At 44.3% G+C, this 12,722-nt stretch overlaps 1 protein-coding gene across 4 annotated transcripts in view; it reads left to right on the top strand.

Moving 5' to 3' along the window:
- Positions 1 to 12,722, top strand: part of shc1 (SHC (Src homology 2 domain containing) transforming protein 1) — a 57,247-nt gene that overhangs the window by 23,451 nt on the left and 21,074 nt on the right. For 2 of the 4 annotated variants that reach the window (XM_066682667.1, XM_066682666.1), the window contains 2 exons: positions 9,053 to 9,217; positions 11,060 to 11,130. In XM_066682667.1, coding sequence (XP_066538764.1) covers positions 9,056 to 9,217; positions 11,060 to 11,130 — 233 coding nt within the window. In that variant the 5' untranslated portion in view covers positions 9,053 to 9,055. Of the gene's footprint in view, positions 1 to 7,438; positions 9,218 to 11,059; positions 11,131 to 12,722 lie in introns of those variants that run through there. The other 2 variants (XM_066682665.1, XM_066682664.1) reach the window with 1 other exon arrangement.

Below are 12,722 nucleotides of genomic sequence, written 5' to 3'. Positions count from 1 at the left end.
TTTTGTTATAAGGATCTGTGGGTTCATGTGTGCTTGGTTCATCAGTCTAGTCTCTAGATCCTAGCCTTGGACTTTCTGGCTTTGGGGTTGGGTTCCTCTGGTCTTGTTTGGAGAATCTTTCCTCCAGTTTTTCCTTTTTCCCACTTAATCCCTTTTCTGCCTCCTGGCCAAGTCTAAACTTGGAAGGTCAGCGACTACTTGTGCCTCTTCTGAGGAATAGGAAGTCTCCTATCTTTCTTGGAGCCCTTTATCACGCAACAGCCCAGTCTTGAGAAAATATCTCGGTGGGAAATGCTCAACGCTTAGCAATCCTCAAAATCTCTAAAACACTGATCGGACTTGGGTTTGGTTCTGTTTTCATCCCAGTTCCAGACAGTGGAACTCATACTTACCCTAGCTTTTTGGATATTATTATTATTATTATTATTATTATTTTACAGGTCAGACTTATATCAACCAAAAACACAGAAGTCAAAAGTGTATTGTGTAAATTAAGTCTGACCTGTAAAGATAGATATTTATCTTAAATCATGAATATTAAACTGATCCAACTTCTCAAACCTCAAATATCATGATGCTAATTATGTATCAGGAAAATATTCTTCCATATTATCCACGGCCAACTTCAACCGATCTTTATATTACGGTAGATCTTTTAAAAAAATCTTCCCACACACAGAAATAAAGTTTACAGCCTGTCCATTGATACACAACCCTTACGTTTGGTGAGTGTTTTTATAACCTGTGAAAGAATGAGCACAATCAGTGATCTCTCAGGGGAAACCTACAGTGGTTCTTCTGTTGCTTTGCTCAATGTCCTCTTTGTGCCACCTTAATTTTTAAGAGGCACTTACTTCATCTTCATATTTGTATGTGTCTCAAACGTAGTCACATGTTTTACTGCAAGTGAGCTAATGTTTATGTACTGTTTTGAATGTGGTGACTAAGATTGTGCGGCCTATTGTTGTCTGATCATAGCTTGTTTTCCCACCACACACACACACACACACACACACACACTCTGTCTCTCTCTCTCTCTCTTTCTCTGTGCTGGGTCCCTGCCCTGAAGCAAGGAACCATGATGCATCTGCATTTAGTCTCACTGTTTTTGTTTCCCTCTTGGCACCCTTGACTGACATTTCAGCACGCCTCAGTGACTGGCTAAAAGATCCAGATGAAACCTGACATGACGTCCCCATGCCCCAAACTGGCAGCCGTGTGCGCGTTCCCGTGTCCTCTATGTGAAAAGGGCTCTCCCGCGGTGCACCCTGGGAATTGTAGTTCAGCGCTGCTTTGTTGTCAGCCCGTCCGATATTTAGGTCGCTTATCTAAACTGACGGACGCTGGCGCGTGGCTAATCCAATACGGTGGACTGCGTGCACGTGTGCGCAGACACTCTAACCAGGCTGAGGTGGAGCGTTTCCTTCACTTAACCTTGGAATTGTTTCAGAAGGTGACGAAAGCTAAATGATGCCTTTCACCTTAAGTTACCTCCCAGTCGCAGGAAGTGACTGTCGCTTTATGCTTAAATTGGCAGCACTCGATATGTGCCGAGTCGTCTGGAAGAGGAGGTCATGTGAGGTTAGAGGGGAGGAAAAACCAGAGAGTAGGAAATGCAAAAAAATGAGAGTGAGGAAGGAAAAAGAATGAACTCATCCTCCACGAGACTTCCTTTGTCTTTGCAGCACGTAGTTTACCAAGGGAGGAGAGTTCACGTTTCCTTTGCACTTGTCAGTTCTTTCCATTAAAGCCAGCAACAGCGACATCCATCTACTCCGCTTTATCCCTGACCCCCATCATGACATTTATATCTTTATTTTTATGTCTACTGTCATCAGTGTTTCCTCTAAGGCAGCTCCTCCCTCCGCCCCACAGGTGAAAGTCAAAAGGCGGGGAGAGCCGGTAAACACCAGATTCACGTTCGTCGTGTTTACTACCTCTTCACAAACTGGCAGCTGAGAAATACGAGCTGCACAGGGCTGGGACAGTAGCGTTAACTGAGGTAAATTAACCTTAGTCGTAGTTTATCAGAAGACTGGCTGCCTTCCTCTCACTACAGTCTTATGTAGTTCTTTCAAAATTCACGTGGGGCACAGAGAAGCTGAACAGAGCTCAGAGTCAGGCTGCATTGACCCCAATTTAACACCTTGGACCCCTAAAGCCAGGAAATAATATTCTGAGATGTCCGATAAAAGAAGCTTAAAGAACGTGTTATATGGGTTCTGTCACAACCAGCCGTGACCCACTCAGTTGCGTCATGCTGTTGATGGTTGATAAGGCACTATGTGTTAATATCTGAATCACATGTCTGAATTACAAAAGCTTAATACGAGAACGTTCGCCGACAAAAACAGGATTTCAGCTTTGAAATTGCAGGAGGAACCTCTGCTCTGTGCTTCTAGGTGAGTCAACCAGGCGCAGGGCTTCTAATGAGACATCACAGCCTCATGGTCCAGCCTTTTTCTCCTCATCCTCCACTTCTGGAGTGATAGCCACTACAGGGGAATTTTGTATTTGTGTTGTTGTGTGTGTTGGACTTGGTGTTTTTAAAAGGACCGTGGTTAAGTATCTCCACCAGTCCTGCCATGTACCAAGCCCCAAGTCTCTTGCTTCTGTTTCCCTGTGCCGTTTTATGCAGTAATGGCTCAGGGTTGTTGTCCGGCCTCCTGTGACATCACAACAGGGAGATCCCTGATTACAAGTGGGCTTTTCATACTCTAGGGTTGCGGCGTGTCACAGCTAAAGTTCAACGGGCTTTACGTTACAGCTCAATTATTTTTTATGACTGTAGAACCTATCAAACGTAAGGTTACTAAGTTGTATATACCATTCTCCGTTCTCTCCTCTCCATGCAGCCATCCTTTCAAATTAAAAGCCCTGGGCAAAAGATTTTAATTGGGATTTCTTGACATTCTCAAGCAGCAGAAATTGATTGACAATAGCAGAAACACTGGCCATTATATTGACCATTACATTGTCTCTGTGGGTATGGTGCTTGAACGGGACACTTAACCTGTCCGGTTCTATCAAGCTAACAGCCGTAGTTAGCAAGGAGTTTACTTAGATACCCTAGTTTGGATAGATATTTAAAGTAACGTCATGGGCTCCCCCTTACAGTTGCAGAGTGTAATTCACTTTTACAGCACTGTCCTGAAGTCAAAAGTGTTTTCCTACCCTCCTTCAAAAGCAATAGTGCAGCTTCTGTTTTGCTGAGCCTGGAGAAGCAATGACAGAAGCTCTATTCTGTCTCTTACGTATCAGTGAAGCATCACAATGGATTTGAAGCTGTGATTTTAAGGTAAAAATATCACTAATACATACTAATATGTTGAGCTAGTCACACCTATGATAGTGTAGTGTAGGTGATTTATCAGCCTGTTGGTCAGTGGCTAAGCTATGGTCAGAGGGAGTCCCAATGGTTGTATGATGCGTTTAAGTAAGGCTTGTTAGCCGTTGAAATCAGAGGGTATTAATGAATCTAAACAATACTAAATGATACTAAACTAAATGATCAGAATAAAGTATACAATGAAATACTAGTTTCAAACCCATCCCTTTCACCAGCCTGAGTCAAGAGTACACCAATGCAAACACTATGTGGCAATCAATTCCCAAAACATAAGCACAATTTGCTTTTAATATGCAGCCCTTTTTATGAATGCATAAATGACTGACACTGCAAGGAGACAGCGAGAGACGGAAAAGTGGGGGGAGAGGCAGGGAGGTGGAAACAGGAATCAGCGGTGGCATCAGTGAGAGAGAGAGAGAGAGAGAGAGAGAGAGAGAGAGAGAGAGACGGCGCTAGACAGGGAGGCGTATAGAGGACAGTTGGCTGCACCGCTAGCTCCTCAAATGCAGCCGGAGGTGGAGAGAAGAGGAGGATGAAAGAGCGAGCGGGGGCAGGAGAGGAGAACAAAGGCAGATCGCCCCGGCCGTTCGTCTCAGCGTTCCAGAGGAGAGGGAAGGAAGAGCGGGATCCGCATGTGAAGGAGAGAGGAAGCAGAGCCCGGCCATGACTTTGTAATTTTATCCAGTCAATGGATAAAAGCGAGACCATGCTTTTTACTCTCTAAGGGAAGTGAGGGAGAGAACGAGGGGAGAGAGAGAGAGAGAAAGAGAGATGGAACAAGACAAGGCACCTCTTAAAATTTGACACGAATATGAACGTGGAAAATATTTTTTATTTTTTACCACATTGTTGAAGATAACGATGCTGTCTTTTTGTATTTGTGTATTTCCTTAATTTGACAGACTCTGTGATGGACTTCTTGCCTTTACTTTGTCTTATTGACCACCAGAAGTGATTAGAACTAAAGTGAGAGCGAGAACACATGTAGATGTAAATTCTTTACGCCATTATTCACTCGTATTGACCAGGAGTCAGTCTGTTTTTTTCTATAGTTGTTACCTAATAGTTGTATATGCAGAAAACAATCAGGTTCCTAGTATGCAAAACTTAAAAATCTGTGGCAAAGAGCTTTTCCTTTAGGTCAAGTGCTTAAGGCACATCCTTTTTAGTGAGTGTTTTGCTTTTATTCGGAAGAGTGCATGTGCGTTTGTCAGATTTTGATCAATGTTTGATTTGCTCTTTGGCTTGATGCACTAACCGTGCTTTTGAGGGTGAGTCTTTGTCTCTCTTTGCTCTGTAAGGCGATGCAGTCTGAAGCTCTCCACGTCGAGATGTCAGCATTGCTCAGCTTTATGGCAGAGGAGACGAGAGCAGAACTTTGCTGTCTCGCAGCGGCGTGTTCAGCAGACTATTGATTCTCGACAAGACTCTCGGTGCGCGCTGATTGGCCGAGAGTAGAGCCGGCTGCTTTCGTGTTGGTGGGACTCGTTGTTGCCTTTTGTTTGGGTTCCATCAAGATTCAGTCTGGCAGGATTCTGCTCCGCAGTCTATCGCCATGGCAACAACCTGGCTTTGGCGAAGTACTACCGTCCTTTCGCAACTTGCCGCGAACTGAACTTTTGAGGACGTGCTTCTTCGGCGCAGCTTAGGTCAGAGACGTTCCTTCAAGGTAAGCCAGGATTCGTCAGGATTCATGGTGCTCTTTTTCTTCTCTCTTTATAAGTTTTGTACGAATTGACACTTCTTTTCTTAGCATCACGTGCAAATTAGAATTAATCTAAAGTCAGTGCTACGGACTTTGCAGTGGATTTACGCCATCTCCGCTGGAATCATCACATAGTAGAATCTAGTTTTTTGTCTTAGCTCCCATTATACATATTCCATCTGTATGTGTGATAGACGCTGGTTGATTGTGTCGTAGTTAAACTCAGGTTCCGACCTCCTCTACTGGAGCGCCAGCCATAGCGTGCTATTTTTCATCTGCCAACTGCAAATATCCAAGCAGAAGTTTGTAAAGACTTAACAAACTTTATTAACTTTATGACCATTAACCTGATGTTCGCTCAAACGGGCCGTGTGGACTCGCCGTAAAGTCCAACAGACCTTTTCCCCACCCATGTCTGTTATGTACTTCTTGAACTTTTACACTCACAGTCTTTATACAGACACTTGTAACCTACTTGCCTTTGGTTTGACAGCATTTAACGGGGTCTTCACCTTCATACTCAAAACGGCAGCCACAGTGAGCTTCTTAACCGACAGCTTTCTTGTTCTCTCAATCCTGGAATGATCCATGCTTTCCAAACAGGGATTTTGCCATATTCTTGACGAACAGGTGCTACATCTGAGCTGCCGTGGTTTGACCCTGCTCAAGGCTTGGTTCACCGTACTGTTAATAAATGTTTCTTGCACTGTTTTCTCCCAAACACTGTGCTCTGTGTGCCATGATTCCTTCAATCCCAACACTGAGAACTGTTTGTGCTGGTGTTTGAATGCTGTTTGATTGCACAGGCACACATCCCTTTTTTTTCGAGTAGGAAAGGGAAGGTGGTGTGCAGGTACAGCTCACACTCTGAAACCACTTCACTGATCACTGATTCATATTCTGTGCCATGTTCTTATAATCACTGGTGCATTTTATCGAGTTCTGTAACCTCTTGCACTTACTCTTGGATCTCTTTGGAGCTGCACTGAATAGACACTGAATAGCAGAGTTTCGGTCCTAAAGTGCGAAAGAAGGTAGGCCCAGGCCTCCAGTGTGTACAGCAGTAGGCACAGCGGGCCTAAAGACTTTGATCTGACTTTGACGGGGGCGTCTGCCGTGACTTTGCTAACTAGCTCCGCTCCGAGTTTTCTGAGTATAGCCATTGGTGCTGTTAGAACAATCTGACGAATTTCTTGTTGATGCATTTGACGATCAAAGCAGCTGCTCAACACCTCTCTATGCCGACGGAAAAACAAATATGCAGCGAAAGTCTCTGAGGATGAGAGTCGGACGCTCCTGCCAACAGAGTTCCGAAGTGCGGACGCTGTCACAGTCACTGAAAGTGCTTCGGAGATTATGGTAATGCCCATGGTGGGATCAGAGGGTAGATGCGTTCTCATGCGAAGACTGTTCTGTGCCATTTCAGGCTGTTTCTCTTGACGAGGCTTTGTCAAGTTGCTCACGTTCGGGACGTATGGGCTTGCTAAGTCAAGCTGCTTTTGGGGTGGCTTTTCTCTCAGGAAACTGATTTATTAAGCCCTGCTTTATCTGATGGGACTGCCCTCGGGTCCAAGGTGTCACTTAGAGTAATGAGGGAGTGATTGATTTTCCGGTCAGCCTTTAATGAGCCCCCCCTCGTTCCAGATCTCAGAGGGCGGAACTTCAGACGCAGCCAATCAGGTCTCATTATTGTTAGCCTGACGAGTTGGCACTTGTCGTTCTTGTGGGAGCACAGTGGTTATAGAGCCGGACTGTTTATCCGTTATTAAAGCGCATGATACTATTAACTCGGGTCCTCGTGGTGCGAGATTACTTCTAGGCCTCACTTATTCAGCCTGGGAGGTTCCACAAATGGTGCTCAACGTTTCTCTTTTATACAGGTGTATTTACATCTTATTTCTAGAACACTGACAACTGAAGTTTCAGGGCTCTGTTACAACATTTTTTTCTAAGTCTGTCATAGATCTGTATGCATCAGTATATAATATCTTAATCTACCTATGTAAAATAAGGTTTGTATTTACACTTCTTGGCCTTGGTTGTCAAGTTTTTCGCTCCTCGGCGACGCCAAGGTGCGATCGGGAAAGTGAACATAAGAGGAAGGCCGGACAAACGAGGCAGCCTGGAGAACGGGAAAGAAGACGTGGGAGGGGGAGCGGGGGAGAGAGAGATCATCTGGAAGAAGAGAGCGAGCGTGATCGAGAGAGAGCGAGAGAGGGAGAGGGAGCGGGAGCGGGAGGAGGAGGAGAGGAAGAGCAGGGCCCAGTACACCGTCTGGAGGCTCAGGGAGGGATTCCAGGAGAGGAGGGATAGAGAGGGGGATCGAGGCAAGGGAAAGAGCACGGAAGGAGGGAGGGAAGCACCGCCGGAGGTGATCTGGAAGAGGAGGGAGGAGGAGGAGGAGAGGGAGAGAGAGAGGATACAGCTGGAGGACAGGGGACCCAGAATCATTTGGAGGAAGAAGGAAAGGGAGTGAAAGAGAAGGTGCGAGAGAAAGGTGGAGTGGGGGGGGAGGTCGGCTGAGTGTGTCGGATCCAGACCGGACTTGGTGCTTTCTGCGGTCTTGATCTGGGGATCTTTTTTTTTTTTTTGTTCTGTCTTTAAAAGCTTTCATCAGGACTGTGTTATATTTGAACAGTACATTTACCCAGGACTTAGTTTTAAACCTTAAAGCATAGTGGAGGATCGTGTTGTACTTGGATCAGTGGGACCTTCTGATCCTTGTTCTTGTCGTGTGGAGGTTGATGTTCTCTCTAATCCTCACTGAGTCGAACAGCTCTGTTTTTCGTTAAGTGATCAACTCTCCATCCATTTTTTCTCTCTCTCTCTCTCTCTCTCTCTCTCTCTCTCTCCCTCTCCCTCTCCTTTCTATATTGATCTGTCTGTCCGCTGGAAGCCTCTTCTCTTAGCCTCAGCTGCAGCTAATAGGCTTTTTATGGGACTCTGTCAGACAAGAACTACTAGAGTGGAGCCCAGCACACGCAAACAAAAACACGACCATGCTCCAGATATCAAAGATTTTCCTGAGCTTTTTCACATTGTAACATAACTTTGAAGGCAATTAACACACACCAACAAACAGGTATTTAGAAGACAATCATTGTGAGGTTCTTGTGTAGAGCGTAAGGTGCTCTGTAATCGTCCTAATACAAAGGTGTAAACTGTAATTACGTCTATGCAGGTTAAGATCCGATGCAAACACCCTCACACAGCTATAAATATTCACTGTGTGACGACACTGATGTCAAAGTGTGTGTGTGTTTATGTATTTAATAAGAGACCCAGTCGGTTCCATTTTTTACAAACACAATCTCTCTCTCTCTCACTTTCTCACTGTCTCTCTCTCTCGCTATTTTTTTCCTCTGTCTTCCCCGTCTTTTACCTTTTTGGTTCCTCCGATGTTTATAAGCTGAGCTGTCAGGGCACTGTCATCCCTCTCTCGTACGATGAAGGGAACCGTAGATGGAGAGAGGCAGAGGACTGTAACAGAAAAGACAAGAGCGATTTGTGACTTTTTTGAAAGAGACACTTGGAGAGAGCTCAAAAGAATATAAAAAAACACTGCTTATCGTGACGGACACATCAAAATGGAGCTGGTCCCCAAAACGAAATACGCCCCCTTCAGGAGCGAGTCTTTCAGCTCCACCGATGACACGGCCTCCAATCCATCTCTGCCTTCCTCTGCTCCTCTAACCCCCCTCACTCCTCCGGGCATTGCTTCTTCCCTGTCCTCCTCCTCCCTCGCCCCCATCCTCCCGCCCGCTTCTTCCCCACGGGCGGCCGAGAACAGCCCCACCACGCTGTGCTCCTTCTTCCCCAGGATGGTGTCCCTGAGGCTGGGAATGTCGACCACCCTGCTGCCCAGCCTGAAAGCCGCCGGTCGGGCCGAGCAGGTCGCCACACCTCGGGAGCTGCAGGAGGCACCGGCCAGCTCTTCTACTCCCGGTCCTCCTCTCCCCTCTCTAACCGCTCCCTCTCCCCCTCCTCGCCCTCCACAGGACATGAACCGGCTGGGTGGGGCATCGCGGAGGGCCCGTGTGGAAGGGGGCCAGCTGGGCGGAGATGAGTGGACTCGCCACGGCTCCTTCGTCAACAAGCCCAGTCGAGGATGGCTGCACTCGGACAACGTGGTCAGCTCCACCGGGGTCTCCTACACAGTCAGGGTAAGACAAGGCATTCTGGTCAACCTGTTGTCTGTTTGAACACTGTGCTGTTGCTTTCATATGAAGTTCCTTTCTTACTAATGTTTCACATGATGCGATTACAGCTTTATTTTGGTGTTTTCTCAATCCAATTCCCTACAAAATGTCTTGTGTTTCCTCCCCTAATACACCTAGCCCTATGTATGAAGGGCTTGAGAAGCAGCTGATGAGCTGGGGCAGGTAACATTGGTACTTGTGCAGGACTGTGAGTCCCCAGACCAGAGTGGAGCTCAGTAGAATGAAAACAGACGAATGTACAGGTCAAAATTTGGTCCAGGGCTGACGATTTTATTGTATGTTCTAGTTTTAAAATGGGCATACTGTACTCCTTTCCAGGTTTCCTGGAAACGTCTGTGACATGCTTTGATCAAAATACCAAAAGGATCAAACAGATGAGCCATGGTGCACCATAAAGGGAAATATTAGAAGAGTAGATCAATAATAAACTAACATCTAAATTAAAGCAAAACAATTAGATTGTGTTTGAATAATGTATTAATTGAAATTTCATTATTATTGAAAGTCCTGCTATGTTTTGAACCCTTCACATGCATATTGTGTGACAGTGGGATACATTTTGGAATGTGTTTTCTCATAAAGCCTGCATGACTTATTTCTCTGACTCGTATTCTACAGGCAGCAGCTGCAAAGCAAACTAGACTCCTTTCATTACTCTGGAACAGGGCAGTGCTGTCGGCTTGGATGCGCCTCCTTGCCCCAGCACACAGGTCGATACGACATACCAGCGGAGGAGCACATTGGCATTTAATGGGTCTCAGAGCTCCCACTGACCATAAAAATATTCCTTATAATCCCGGATATATGACATGGCACTAGAAACTCTCGGAGCCGCGATGCTGCCTTCAGTGCCTGCAGTGGTCTATTAGATGTTGGTTCCAGCTGCTGTTGACTTCCTCTTAAGTCCAGAGCGGTCTCCAGATTTCACATGACTGACATCAGCTGCAGGGCAAGGCCCTAGGAGCCAAACGTCTGTTGAATGATTGATGTTCACCATCCCGAAGTTACGAGCTCATTCGGGACGCGGGGGACTTCGTAGTTTTCCAGTCCTATCACAACCAGCTGGGAAACTTATTGGCTTCATGTGGCTGTAAATTGTTGTGTTTTATCTTGCCTCGCATTGCCTCATTTTTCTCAAGAAGCTCTTTTATCTCCCACGACAACCAGGAGGCCATTGCGGAATTTGAATTGGATACTTGATCCCAAGTTTGAGTTCCCTTGTAGTTTGTGGTGATTTGTTCTGATAATGGTGCTTCTGATAGTGACCATGGAACGGAATGAGAAAGGCAGACACAATTCTTCATCATTCATTTATAAACACTGGCTCTTTGAGTTTATCTGAACGATGTCCATGAAATCTAGAGCAGCAGTCATGTTGTGTTTGTTACCAGAGTCTTCTGTGATGTTTGGTTGATGCATTAGGACTTTTATCCACTGCACAAAACACCGTACCCAGAGGAGGAATACGTCAGTAGTGATTCACTGTTGATTTTTCTCTTTACTCCAAAATTGGGCTAAATTCTTGTCCAGGAAACCAGGGCAAAGTTTAGTAATGCATTTTAGAGTTTTTGGACCAGCCTATTTCTGCTGTGTGGTGATAAAGTGTTTTGGTTTTCTTTGCTGAATGTCATGGCATTGTCCTGGTAGTGTTACTAAAAGAAATGATTTTGCATAACAAAGGCTTTAACAGGAAATGGTGTTTCTCTTAGGTCGGTGGTTGGTGTGTAATGCAGGAAGCGGCTTTGGCCGATGTGAATTTCATTGTTTGTTTTTCTCTTTCTGCAGTACATGGGCTGTGTGGAAGTGCTGCAATCAATGAGAGCGCTGGACTTCAACACCAGAACCCAGGTTACCAGGTAAAAGTTGGATATAACCCTAACACTTATCCCAAACTGAGGGCCCTTTATTTTTCTACTCACATCAAACTGAGATTGTATAAAAACTCCTACTTTGTAATATTGGGTGTACATTTTCTCACTCTTTTATCGTTTTACGGTAACCGTTGCATAGAAGCAAAAATGACAATAAAAACACTGCAAAACCATGTATATCGATTTGTTCTGTTATTGGGGATAATATTGTATCCAAAAATACATGCGAGTTTTGGTTTAAACAATTTAAAGACAATGGCTTCAATGTTAGCAATCGTAAACATAACGTATTAGTACTTAATTTTAGAATTTTTATTCATTTAATTATTATTATTATTATTATTATTAATATTATTATTATTTATTTTTTATTTTGGTAACACTTTATAATAAGGGTACATTACATTGCTAATTGATTAAGTAATTTATTAATGGTTGGTAATGAGAGAAACATAACAAATATTACTTTGGGATTTTATAAAATTCTAAAAGAATGCTAATTAATGCTAGTTCTTATTTATAATGATTACTTAATGATTAATTTTGACATGACCGAACAGTTTAATAAGATTTATTACTGTCTTAAATATCATAAATTATATACCCTTATTGTAAAATGTTACCCGTTACCCCCTTTTTTTTCTTAAATTAAGTAATACTTGTCATTTTTAATATGATGCAACAGTTACCATAAAATGACAACAGAGTTGGAAAATGACAGGTGACTGTCTGTGAGGAGTGTGGTGTGTTCTCTCTGTGTCTGTGTGGGTTTCCTCCGGGTGCTCCGGTTTCCCCCCACAGTCCAAAAACACACATTGGTAGGTGAATTGACGACTCAAAAAAGTGTCCATAGGTGTGAGTGTGTGTCTCCCTCTGAAGGACTGGCGCACCCTCAAGGGTGTGTTCCCGCCTTTGCTTCTAGTGATTCCAGGTAGGCTCCGGACCCACAGCGACCCTGAACTGGATAAGCACTTAATGAATGAAATGTACACTACACAAAATTCTTTAAAACATACTTTTACACCTAATATTAACACCATGTGTACTATTTGGACAAACATTTGTGGACCCATACTCATCTAACTTTTCTTGTGTGTGAAAAGGAAGCCGTGCCAAGTATGCCACCCTACTGCTGCAGTATCAGACTCTGATTTTCAGGAAACATTTTACTTTAGGCATTGGAAGCTTTCTGTGAGGACATCTTTGATGCCTTCATCCACCAGAACATTAATGTGGTCTGATACAGATGTTGGAGGATTAGTTCTGGACCACAAACACAGCTCCAACTTATCCCCAAAGTATACCCACCATAGTTGGGGGGTGTTTATATCCCATCTAGCCGACTCTTTACACTGGGCAGCGTGGCAGGAAGGTAGAGTGTTGTTGTCACAAAAAGGAAGCTCTCTGTTAATGCACTTACTTTTAGAAGAAGTGCAGGATGAGCATGTTTTCATACATTTTTTAGACGTAGGGTATTAACGGAGCTATTTAAATTTAGAGTTATTTTGAGATTAAGGTTTTCATTCACACTTTCATGCTAATTCATGCCAAAGGCATTATTTTCATTACATGTATTA

Source organism: Hoplias malabaricus, chromosome 10 (assembly GCF_029633855.1).
Source record: "Hoplias malabaricus isolate fHopMal1 chromosome 10, fHopMal1.hap1, whole genome shotgun sequence".
In the NCBI taxonomy this organism is placed as follows: Eukaryota; Metazoa; Chordata; class Actinopteri; order Characiformes; family Erythrinidae; genus Hoplias; species Hoplias malabaricus.
Note: the sequence above shows the minus strand (reverse complement) of the source record. Positions and strands in the feature narration are given on the sequence as shown.